General features: G+C 45.0%; 1 protein-coding gene across 1 annotated transcript in view; it reads right to left on the bottom strand.

The window, feature by feature from the left end:
• The window catches only part of HCN1 (hyperpolarization activated cyclic nucleotide gated potassium channel 1), a 313,939-nt gene that overhangs the window by 24,472 nt on the left and 276,346 nt on the right, over nt 1-13,121 (bottom strand). The window contains 1 exon segment of the mRNA XM_028521854.2: nt 11,158-11,398. Within this exon segment, the coding sequence (XP_028377655.1) occupies nt 11,158-11,398 (241 nt within the window).

Below are 13,121 nucleotides of genomic sequence, written 5' to 3'. Positions count from 1 at the left end.
GTGCAATGAATTCAATTCAGATTTCAAATGCTGTTTCTTTAAAGAGTCTGTATTTATTAGACTTTAATTAAGGTTCTCATTCATGTCCACTATAACTGTGTGTGTGTGAGTGGCTGTTAACTGACTTCCTAGCCTGAAGAATATTTAGACACATCTTGGGAAATTTCTGTTTCTTTCCTTGAGGTACACATACATACCCTAGCAAAGAGAAGCACTCACCACGTGCCATTAAAAATATTATCATGTTGTTAATTCTCTTGTGACATACAGTATGGGAAACAAGGAAACTTTTAAAATACATACAACATTTTAAATTTGCTGAGGACATTTCAGCATTTAGATAAATTTATTATACCCTGCAAAATAGGGGATGAAATGCAAGTTGAAGTGACTACACTATTTCTACTTCATTATCTTTTCGACGAACCATTACGCCTGGTAATTTCACTCTTCCCTGCTAAGTAAATTCAACCATGGAGAGGAGTGTCTCCAGGGATAATAGATAGGTCAAAAACAGTCACGCTTCCCTGGAGCATGAGTAAATTCAGATTATTAGCAATAGGCTAGAAACAATTTATGTGTGTTTCTATGTGTACAATGTGTTTCATCATTCATCCTAGGAGGAGTGAGCCCTTGTTTTCTGAAACACTATAAAATAGCGTCACTGATAACAGCTCACAAAAAAGGCACCTGTCACCAGAGGAAGAGCAGCGGTCTAAAGGGAAGGTCTGTCCTTGTCACCACCGATCTCGGTGGCCTGTGCAGCTCTCAGGCTGCTTGTGTGCATGAGGGCATGAGGTAATGGATTAGGTCCCTTCTAACTCTCCATTTTATAGAAATGTTTCCGAACAATTTAGTTCTTAAAAATATATATTTGCTCTTCCCTTCAATTCTAATGCATTTGGAAAATTGATATTGGTAAAGAGTATATATTTTTGCAGCTATTTTAATCTAATATGGAGTGACAGGATATCTGTGAGATCATTCAGTACAATGTCCGGCACATGAAGCACAAGTTATTTGGATAACCCTACAGTATTATTTCTTGGAGGGGTGTGTGTGTTTCCACACCCACACTCCCGTGTGGAGAGTGAGGAAATAAGACTTTTCAGAGATGGGGTTATCCTCCATTTAGAAAGCTTTCAAGATGATTTATTCCACCCACCATTCACACCCATTGATTTAGAGTGAATTTCGCTCTGTGGACTCCAGCTAACACTGACTCGTGGGGAGACAGACTCCCCATCAGATTCATCAGTGCCAATGGCCTTGACATGGGCCCCGAGTCAGTAATGCCGCGTGGCGTCTCACGGGCGTCTCTGCCGCTCCCCACTGTGCCGCCCGACGCGGCAGCACGGGCTGGGCTCCGGGGGCAATGCTGAGCGCTGTGGGTATGCGGAGAGCTCCCAGCCCTCCAAGCAAGCCCAGCGAGGCCGGAGTTGTTATCCTGCTTTGACAGGTTTGGAAACCGGCTTGGACGTCAGCGGCGTTCTCAGGGACCAACCGCCTCTCAAGACCCGACTCTGACGATCACACCCCGAAACGGCGTCCTCCTGTCACATGTCAAAGAGCTTCACCAGCGGCCCCTGACACTGTCTATTTTTTTCCCCCACCACCTGCCAAGAAAGGAGTCATCGTTCATTGTTATCCACCAGAACGTGAGTCATCACAAACATCACCTGCCCCCGTCACTTTTTTAAAATCTAGGGTCTTGTCCTAGAAAACACCCTCCACTCTAACATCACAGAGATCCTATGCAGCCTCCCTTCCAAAGCAGCGTGGCCTCCAGAATAGGCAAGGAGACATTTTAGAAGCTCAGAAAGCTATTAACACAAGCAAGCTGGCAAAGAGGATGCTCGCCCAGGAGTCCCATTCCGTTACAGTCGTGGTGCGGGAAGCTGGAGGAGCTTCTGTGCTGACAATCACTTTACGGACGGTGCTCCAAGCCCCTAGGTGCTCGCCGCATTGTCTGGGGACTTGAATTTGGCTCTTCTTGGCAGACACGGCCCTAAAACCTTGCTCTACAGTGTATGCGGCACACTCAGCCATGTCCTGCTGCCTCCCAATCGTTTCATTCTTTGGCTCCTAAAGATAGACCCCGATCATTTAATTTGCGATATTGTGAGCGAGAAACATCACGCAACAGCATATGCTAGGCTCCTTGGCATGACCTTTCCGGCTGCATGCGGTGCCTAGTTTAACAGGGGAGATCTGTGGGACGGTGGCATCGTTTTAGCAAAGTGTAACTGCAGACTTGAAGGGAAGGTCTAAATTTAAGAGTAAATAAAACCTGGGCCCAGAATAAAAAGCCTCCGCTATTAGCAGTGGCAGAAGGCCACATGCAAAGGGAATGAGCAAGAGGCAAGAGTTGAAACGAGGACACGCTGAGGGAGCGGCCATCTGTGCCCAGCAGTGGTGCACATAAAGCAGCCACGGGGCACTGCTGCCTTCCAGATGAACCTGCTCAGAGCGCGTTCTTCAGACCGTGAACAGTGGCGCCGGTGCATTGATCAAACAGGGCTTAGCGATGTTTGGAGTGCAAGTCCTACACTATGGTAAAGAGCCCACGTGTTCCATGTGCATACCTGTTAACTCTTCTGTAGGATACAAGTGTGATTTTTTTTAAATACTTTTTTAAAAGATTTTATTTATTTTATTTTTTAGAGAGGGAAGGGAGGGAGAGAATGAGAGAAAGAGAGAGAGAAACATCAATGTGCGGTTTCTGGGGGCCGTGGCCTACAACCCAGGCATGTGCCCTGACTGGGAATCGAACCTGCGACACACAAATGTGATTTTGAGAACTTCAAAACAATTTTAATTTCTTCCGAATGTGTACTTACTGCCTCACAATGATACTTCTCACCCCGACAGAAAGGTGGTCTGACTTTACCACACCGCACTCTGGGCTGGTAGTATACAATAGTAAAGGCAAGAGAAAGAGAGAGTATTGAAAATAAATATTTCAAGGCTAGCTTTCTCCATGAGGCCCTGGACTAGTGCACTTGGTTGTAGCGGGCTTAGCCAGGAACACACTTCCCCCTCAGTTTGAAACTCCCCCAGACTCCACAGATACAAGGAAGTATGATGATGGCCCTTAAGAAAGCCTCCAGCAGAATAATAATTGGCACCACATTCATCCCGAGATCTCAGAGTAGCTTACGAACAGTAGCTCATGCATCGCCCCCAGCAGTGCAGGAGGAACAGCCTTCTGATGGGGCGGATGGGGGCGGGGCAAGAAGACCTTAGTCGGCGATGGTGGATGGAGGCTCTGAAAGCCAGGTGCGAGGCTGGGCAGGCAGCAGGAAAAGACAGGAGCCACCAAAGAGGGAACCATAAAGGAACCTTGCTTTGCTTTTCGGCAACAAGGAAGGTTTGACCTAAACGCTAAGTCAAAATGCTAGATGCTAATGATTTGGCTCACATTTATGGACTGCTATGGAGACCTTATAGGAGAAACAAGAAGAGTAGATATTTTATGTTGGGAAGTAGAAAAAATATACATAGACATCATCTATTATAAGTTTGATAACTGACTTCGAAATATGAACTATTCAATTAAAGATGCCTCCAAAATTAGGTTCAATGCCACAGATATTTATCCAATAAAAATGACGTGTCAGGGGATGAGCTATGGGTGAGGACATGCGTGCAATCGTATGATGATCTTCTCCAAGCTTCCAGGGTAACGGGAATCTTTTATTCCTGTAGTTCCTGTGTGTCCCTTTATAAACGGTGCAAATAAATCAGGAAGAAACATTGGAGATGGAGAGAAAATGAGGAAAAGAGCATCAGGACTATATAAAAGAAACAGTGATCTTTTACAGAGGCGTAGCCTTAATTCGGTCTAAATAGGCCTTCACGGAAGTATGGGTTGCTCGCGTCACAGCGCTGCAGGCATGTGAGCATCGTGCCCATCAGAAAGCTCCGGTGACTCCCCCAGCACATCGGTCTCGGTGTTCTTTGACCCGCTCCCTGTGATCTGTCACTTTTGCATCCCCCTTTGGCCCGCATTTCAATGGTCACCTCCTAGACTTCACTGTCGCCCAGCCACAGGCTAACCAGCTTCACGTGGCCACGTCTGGTATTTGCAGCTGAGTTTGTTCTACTGCTTTGATTCCATCCAACAGGTACCATATTTCCCGTGAACAATGCACACCCACATTTTTGGCCCAAACTTTCAGGAACAAAAAATCTTTTGTTTTAATTTTTAAAATTCAATTTTTTATTTATTTATATTTAGATACTTGTGGTTTTTTTTGTACTATAAAGGAATTTTAGCATTATTTTTGAGTATTTATTTGATGTAACAAAAACTACAAAACAGAAGAACAGATGCAAAGTATTTCAGGTACTACCCATGTAGAATATACATCCTTATTTTTCCCTCAAAAATTTGGGCAAAAAAGTGTGCATTATACACAGCAGTATTTTTTTTGCCCCATCAGGTCTTCCAGTTCCTCACCCTCACTTCTTTGCCATCTGCACGGCACTCGCACGTGACCTCGGGGAGGGTTCCCGGTCTGTCACTGCGGTGACTTGGAGGCACCTCACGGTCTGTGTGCCCGGCAGCCCTCTTACGGGACGCCGCTGTGTGCTGAGCTCCCAGGACTCTCTGCTCTACCGGTCCTGACGTTCTTTCGTTCCCAGAGCCCCCCGTGTCTGCTCACACTGCAGAAACGTTGCTCCTGCGATTCCCCGTGTTCTTTCCTCTTTGTAGTCAGGGCTCTGCCTCACTGCCCTTTCATTACCCTGCTTTATAGTTTTTTCATGGCACCTACTACTATTTGAAATTGTTTCCTGCAGTCACTTATTTTTTTGTTCAATGGGTGTCTCCCCTGCAGCATATACTATTCATAAAAGTTAGAATTATATTTCATTTGCTACCATTTGAAAAATGCTTAGAATTCTGCCTGAACATAGAAGATTTTCAATATCTATTTGATGAAGAAAAAAAAGACCCGAAGGAAGGAAGATAAGAAGGGAAGAAATACCATTTGTTTCATTTACGAGGTAAATTAACTTTTAGGGATGTTTGGGACTTAGCACAAAATAAAGCTTTTGAAGGACTGCAGAATTTCCAGGAAGGATGAGAGCAATGTCTCTTGACACTATTCTGGATGCAGTTGCTTGGGAAACCCTGCAGGTTCTAGCAATCCAGAACAGTTTCAGCCAACAGGGTAGGCACTAGCCACCCTGGGGCAATTTATATGTAATCTAAATTAATTAAAATAAAACGAAATAGTTGCTTCTTCATTCGCACGAACACCCGCAGCTGTCCGTGGCTAGTGGCTACTTCACTGCACAGTGCTGAGTGGAGACCATGACCACCATCACACAAGTTCTATTAGACAGCGTGGTTCTAGAGTCTGTTGTTTTAAGTTCTAAAACTGTCTCAGTGAATCCCTCCTACAGTGAGATTAATTAAAATTAGATAAAGTGATTTAAATATTAACAATGAATTTCCCAGTCATAGGGAATGCTTTGTGTTTCATTCAGTTTGGTTTGTAAGTTATCATTATTTGTATTGACTTCCCGTCTGGAGATAAAGACAATGGGTTTAACAGAGTCTATATAATACCAAAGTGAGCAGGAGGCTTGACTGCTTTTCTTATTTCAGGGCTGGGGAGAAAGCAGAAGAGATAGAGGTAAAGAGTAGAGACGAGGGAAAATATGTCCATCCATCCATCCATCCATCCATCCACCGAGTCCTTGTTCAAGTTCCTACTGAATGTCTATGATACTAATAGCTCAACCATTGTGCTTTGGTGCTGCAGGTTTAAATGGGAAGAAATTATAGTGTCTAAGCTCAGAAAGTCCATAATCTCATATGGAAAGTTGACAAAATAATAATGAACACTGTTCCATAATAGGTCAAGGTCAGAAAGAAAAAATATCATCTGCTTAAGGGAGATTGAAAGAATAACATTTGAGTGGTATGTTAACAATGATGAGAAGCAAAGCGTCAGCCTGAAGAAATTTTTTTTTCCTAACCAAAAAGGTTAATCCTCGCCAAGGCACACTTTGCTTACTTAAGGAAGAACTAATCATCGTGGGGTGGGGCGGGGTGGGGGTAAAGGTGTCTGAAGGGAGAAATGTAAATGGAGGTTAGGAAATAGACTGAGCCAGACTGTGTAGGGTTTTGAAGATTTTTGTTAAAGGGTTTGGACTCCACTATTCTCCACACAAAGAGCAAGGGGCACAGGCTGGATGGATGTTCCAGAGAGAGGAGCTGCTGCGGCATGAATAAAAACGCAGAGGACCCAGGAGTGCAGGCAGGCACGGGAGGGTGTGCGCCTCGGACTCGGGGGCCCACTGTTGATTCTCAAACCGCTAACGCAGATAGACTGTGAGGAGGAGCCCAAAGAAAACATCCATCTGGGAGACGGCTTTCTCTTAGACTATTCTTATTGGTAATGTCCTCCTATACGCTGCTTTAAAAAGCTTTTCCTCCAGCTAGGCTTGATAGAGCGCCCTGCTGTCCACCCTCCTCCACAGCTATGCATCCACGATGAAAAACAAAATCCTCCATCTGTTCTTGATCACCGGAAATTCCTTCAATGACATACACAAAGTTTATCATTACCCACGTCAGCGTTTGAATAACACAAGTAAAATGTCAATACTAAAGAGTATTGGTAACCAAAATTTAGCAATTTGTGTTTTCAAAAGAAAAAAGACATTTAAAAAAGTATTCAAACAATTTCATATTCTGAAGTGAATCATTGCCTGCTGGATCTGTTTCAGGAGGCTGGAAAATCCTGTACTTTATACTAAAATAAGTTTTCTCAGTTCTTGATGGATATTGATTGAAGAACTGAGTAAAGGCACATTTTTTTAAATTAAGTGCCTGAATTAGAGTTAGACATAAAATAAGAGTATACTTGCCTCACAGGGATTTTATGTTATTAGGTTCAAGATATGGTCTGGCTCTGCAATTAGAAAAAATCACAAAGGTGGTCCAGATGAGCACCACAGGAATATAAGAAAACCGAAAATTATAACAAGGACTTTTCCATTTTTGCCTCCTTTTCATTTCTCTTCCTTTTTTTCTATTTTACTAAGGAGAGAAGACATGACGACTTCAAAATAAAATGTCCTCTTAATGTTCATCTGGATTTTCCGAGTGTCTCAGACATTTGGGTCTAATCCTGTTTTATCCAATGACACATGGCTACGTGACTTGACAGAATCCTAGGGCCGTGTGGTGAGGCTGCAGATGGGACGAACATCTCTCCCACCCATCACCTAGCTGAGCTACCCCATGCTTGTACACTACATGGCACTTGTAGGTGGGCTACCACCTGCAAAAAGATCCATCGGAGTTGACATAACCATATTGAAACAAAAATTCCTTAGCCTGGCCTAAGAACACAGCAGATGAGGAAGACAGCAAGCAAGAACAACCTGACTCACTGTATTTCTGTGCTGCTGCCTCCTCTTCCTCATAAATATAATGGGAGCACTGAGCTAATGGGGTTGGGAATTTACCATCAACAGATCGCTCGCACCTTCTCGAAAATCAGCATCAGCTCTCAGAAACAGACGACACACTAGAGGCGAAGGCAACGGTCAACTGGAGACGGGCAGTTGCTCAGTCTCTCACTGGGAAGGGACGGCCACCACGGCAGGGATGGCCTGCCTGGCTTTCCAAATCTGTGGCTCTAGACTTTAACGTGCCACGTGATCCGTATCTGGTCCAATGCATTTTGGACATAAAAATCCTAAATATGCACATTAGCTATATAAAGTTCCTGGCAGACTCCTGGACGCTGGCACAGTGTGAGACAGTTAAGCAGCGTTTAATACCAAATGATTTACAACAGCAGCTGTCGCAGAAGGAGGCTCCTTCTGAAGGGCTTACTTCGCATGACCCCACCTTTGGAGGAACGGCGGGACAGCCATTTTGAACGGAGGGCAGTCAAGAGACTGAATTAATGAGGACACTCTGGTGTGGAATGAAAAACACTTGCCAAGAGGTGAGGGGAAAGAGATACAACAACTGTGAAATATGTTAGAAAAACAGAATGTTTCTAGAAAATTGTGAACCAGTGAATACAAAAATACATCATTTGAAATTTTAATGAGTTATATTAATGGTATTTTATCTTAGTGGATAATGTATTGATAATATGACTCCTAGGAGGGTCAGGCAGACCATATGAGTGGATTATAAAACCGTTTAACAAATGCATGTGTAAAAGGCCCAAAGATGGCTTTGAAGAGCAGCTAAGGCTGAGCTAATGTCTGACGTACACACCCTGAGGGTTATCACGCCCTCTCTTAGGAAGCAGTGATGTGCAGTGGGCAAAGCACAGGCTGTGGGTTCAAGTTCATGGCTGTGAGAAACCTGGCTCTATCCTTTTTCAGCTACAGGGCCTTGGCCAGGGTGTTCGCCTTCTCTGAGGCTCATGTTCCTCATCTGTAAAAGGGGGGATGTCAAGGAAGAGTCTAGAGACTGTTTCCTACAAGCAGAACCCCACTCCTCCGAATGTGCCCTAACTCATTGTGTCCCCATCGCCTCCCTGAGCTGGGAGGACAGGTCTCGGCAGGCCCCGGACCCCTTTCAGCATTACTCTCTACTCTCAACACCCACAGGTGTCTGCAGGAAGCCTCGACACCCACCTGCCTGAGCCCTACTCTCCGTATGGCCCTGTGGACAAGGGGCATTCCTTATGCTTCTTCCCTGCATTCGTTTTCCCGGAAGCATTTATCACCATCTGATAAGGGCGCATAGTAATATTTCAGTAATTTCCAGGTTTCTTTAATATCTAGGTTTTTCTTTCTAAAATATAAGTACCTGCTAAAAATATCAGCTCCATGACTGGCCAGTTCTGGCTATTTCGCTCCATACTGTCCCCCCAGGGCCGGGGAGTGTGTCTCGCACACAGGAGGCACCCGCGCTCATTTTGCTGCGCTCCCCTCCTGGAGCTGAGCTGGGGCCCCCTGCAGGCTGCGGGGCGGGCACGGACCCAACACGCTCTCTCCCACGTCCGCCCAAAAGGGGGAAACAACAACCCAAACCTCTCTGAGTTACAAATCCACGTTAATCTAGAAACCCTTCTCTATTATTGCATCAATAACTCAAGTTAGGCATAGAATGCAAAACTCTGAATTTGGTCTTTCTTTGAATGAGTCTCCTTATCTCACCATTTCGGAGTGTGTTTGGTGCATTGATTACAGTTCGTTAATTCAGACACTTTAGAAGCGGAAAGAACATTCCTCAGCGGATGCCTGGCTTTTCTGCTTAGCTGTATTCCGAGCTTGCTGTGCTCAGTTTACACAAACATAAAATTAGCGTAATACAAAGCTCCGCTCTGTTGATTTCAGTGTCATGTTAGACACTTGAAGAGTTATGAATACTAAGCCCTAATATGCTCAGTAAGTACCATTTATTATTATTAGATTCTAACTGGCTTTCTTTATCTTCCTTGGTGTTTAAATCTAATAAATATTAACTGTACATGCACAGTTAGATTGTTTGAATTTCCTTGAAATAGGGAATACATTTTTAAAAAAAGTTTCCTTACTCTTTTAGGAAGTGAGGTATCTAAAGTTGTTAGGGGATCACAAAAATAAACAACACAATTACAGACCCATCTCACTTGTAGAGAGAGATGCTACAATGGGTTAAAGAAACGATACATTAGGATAAAGTAGTTTTTATCCCCCAAAAGATCTTATAGACACAAGGACATTCACTAATTCAATGGACTTCACTGAGAGTTTCACCCACATAAATCCTGCATGGCACATGATCTAGGCTTTGCATGTCAAATGCAGAAATACACTATGAATGCACAATGACACATCCAAACATTCCTTCTTGAACTTTTCTTTTACGTATTTATCACACTCCTCCCTTAGTTGCCTCAGAAAGGTTTTACCTCCAAACCACTTGTGCCAAACAAGGCTCATATAGTACATACGTCTACTTCTTGCTCCACAGCTTTCTTTGTCATTGTACCTTTTCCATTACCATTGACCCCCCTTACACCCCCTCCACAGTGCTCAGTTGCTCTCTCTCTTTCCCTCATTCAAATGTTAATTCTCTCTGCTTTCTAAAGTAGACTCCTTCTGATTCTCAGCTTTTCCTAATCTTCCCCTTTTTCTCGGCACAATCCTCACCAGAGGCCGAGGGACTGCTGAGCAACACAGGACCACGATCAGGAAGAAGAGTGTGAAGATGGAAGAAGCGAACTTCAAGATGGTCCTTAGTGGGTGAGAGAGGAAGGCGAAAGAAGCTCATTTTTTGAGTTGCATGTCTTACTCAGCAATAGGTGGATGAATAAGAACCTTGTGGTTATTTAGATAAATTCCACAAAAGCATCTAATACAATTATAAACGTTTTCTAATAAATACGTCTTAGCTGTTATCGAAGCAAACGTCTTAAACTCAGATTAAAATAATAATAATCGGAATTATTATATCAAAAATGCAATTCGTGGATTGGTTCTCAATTCATATTCCTTTGATGTGATACTTCGTTTTTGTGCCTACTGATGTTCGGGGATGAGATATGCGGTTGATTACCCTCTAGTAAACAGCACATAAAGACGTGTCCGGTGGTGGGGGCCTGAGCATCTTGGACCCGAGACAGCCTCTCAGATGCCCCACATTGCTTGCCAGCTAACGTCTGAAAGAAGGCGGGCGACCACCTACTAATTTCGGCAGGAGGGAGACTGAGGCCAGGCCCCTGGGAAGCCACGAGGAGCTCTGTGGAGACACAGGGCTGGGATGGACACAGGGATTGTGGTGGAGAAGCCTTCGGAAGAGTTGGAGAATGATGCAGTCTGCGAAGGATGAATACGCAGGGATGAGGGCCCCTTAGCAAAGACCACTTACCGAGTTCCTCACGGATGCAGAGAAAATGAATCCCCCCCAAAGGATAAACCTGCAGATGCAGGAAGGCAAACTTCTTGCCTTTTTCTAAAGGAAACATTCCAGTTTTTTTTTTTTCTGGTGTTGAGGAATATTTAAACACAAAGCCTGCCAAGGGCCTGCTATGTGAAATATACCATGATAGACACTTCGATCAGAATTCAAATATGAATTCGTAGCCAAAACCGACACATCAGCGTTCTGACAGCTCCCGAATTCTCGTGAAGACATACAGCCCGCAACTCACCGTCGGCCCGGCTGCACGTCTCCCTACTAACCTCCAAAGTAGGAGCCGTCCGTCAGCTTCATCTCCTTGCTGGATTTCGTGATGACCCCGGCCACGCCGTGCTGAATGAAGTACATTTTTTTCCCCACGGCGCCCTCCCGGATGATGTAGTCTCCGGGCTGAAAGACCTCAAATCGCAGCTTGCTCAGCATGGCGGTCACGAAGTTGGGGTCGGCGTTGGCGAACAGGGGCATGGTGGCCACCAGTTTCCGGCAGTTGAAGTTGACGATCTCCTGAAAGGGGGCAGAGGAAACGAACATCAGGAGGGAGTGTTTTCCTACCAGGAAGCAGGCGCAGGCTAAAATTAAATACATATGCAGCACAGCATGGCAACTGCAATTCAGAACCAAAAACACATGAGTTCCGATGAGAGCCAGGGCTCGTTTTATTTCTGAGTTGGAGTTGTGTGCTCTCAGCTCCTAGCATAGCACAGGCCCATGTGAAACATTCAACACGTCCCAGTTCACCATAGACAGGTCTCCACATGTGTGACTCTGCATTTATTAGTCTTTATGTAAAATCAGAACTTCCAAAAGGGGGAAGCATTTTAGTCTCCTTTGCCTTTTGCATGAGGAAAGGAAGCCGCATCATTGCCTGTGAGCTATGTCAGTACTGCCCCGGGCTCCGCTGTGCTGAGCACCCGACTGCCACCCGCGGACGGGAAGCGAGACCCAGCACGGCCGGACAGCGGCACTTGGATGTTGCCCCTCAACATCTGGAGTGAGAACCGTGGGGAGGGCAGAGAGGGCTTCCTTCAAGGAGTCTCTAACCCTCATCTCTAATTGTAAATTGCCCCTGTTTCTGGGCCGGATCAGAAAATCACTCTTTGAAAGCCTCTCATGTTTCCATTGGAAGTCTTCCACCGGAAAGGGGCGGGACTTCTCTTTTCCGGCCGTGTTTCAATCCTGGGCAGGCCAATTCTGAGTTATGAGATCGACGTGTTTACTCTCATTTTGTGGATTCTGATCCAGATTTCACATCGCTCTGAACCAAACAGGAAGACGGGACTGACCACTTTTAATCTTGCAGGTCAGACATGTAACGGAATAAACAATGGATTCTAAAATTGACCACAACGCCATTTCTCAGAAACGTCTCCAAGGAGCCCCCAAAAGAGAAGGGTGGAGCCCGAGTTTTTGATCTTGCTTACTGCATGCAGTAACTGAAGTCGCCTCAGCAAAGACACGGGGAGAGGGAAAAGGGGAAATGGCGGTATTAACAGAACCCGGGATCTGAGTTCCCTGCTTTGGGGACATAAGTTACACAACACGCTGGATCCCAAGACTCAGGAAGAGGGTTTCCCTATACTTGCTTCGTAAAATGACCTGATATGATCCCAGGATAGATTTTTAAAAATCCCACTTATACAGCAGGTTCAAAAACTTGGGTCCACTGTGGAAAAGACGAAATACCACCGTGGCATTTCATCCTCAACAGTATTTCATGAGTTCAGCAGAGCAGTGTCTCCAATAGTGGCACTCCACGGAGGGCTGTGTTTAAGAGTCAGCTAAAACCCAGAAAATGAACACAGAGACAACATCAAGAGGAAGATTGTACATGTGACACATGGCGCAGCACCATCCGAGCCCACAAGCTGACTCCGTGGGTGGCTGTATCCAGGGCTGTTTGTGGTCGGTGTCAGCTGAAGACCTGTGGTGGCTGTGGGAGTTACAACAAGGTTCTGCACACAGCAAGTGCTCCATAGACACGCCTGCCTGTGTGAGTGGATGGGAGGAGGGAGACCAGACAGGAAGGAGACGAAAAGGATTGAGTGGAAGTAAGTCTTCACAAAGCTCAGCTTTACTCCTGCTGGAAATGGTTGCTGGAAACTCTTAGAATGCTTGCTCAGGCATCTACCTTGAGAAAAAGGTGTTATGTGTATAAAAAATATGTTTCTTACCATTAATCCTTCTACAGAAAAACCACATGAAGATAAAGGGTGAAAGGGAGTTAAAA

Source organism: Phyllostomus discolor, chromosome 3, assembly GCF_004126475.2.
Source record: "Phyllostomus discolor isolate MPI-MPIP mPhyDis1 chromosome 3, mPhyDis1.pri.v3, whole genome shotgun sequence".
Classification (NCBI taxonomy): Eukaryota; Metazoa; Chordata; class Mammalia; order Chiroptera; family Phyllostomidae; genus Phyllostomus; species Phyllostomus discolor.
This window is presented reverse-complemented; position numbering and strand designations above follow the sequence as displayed.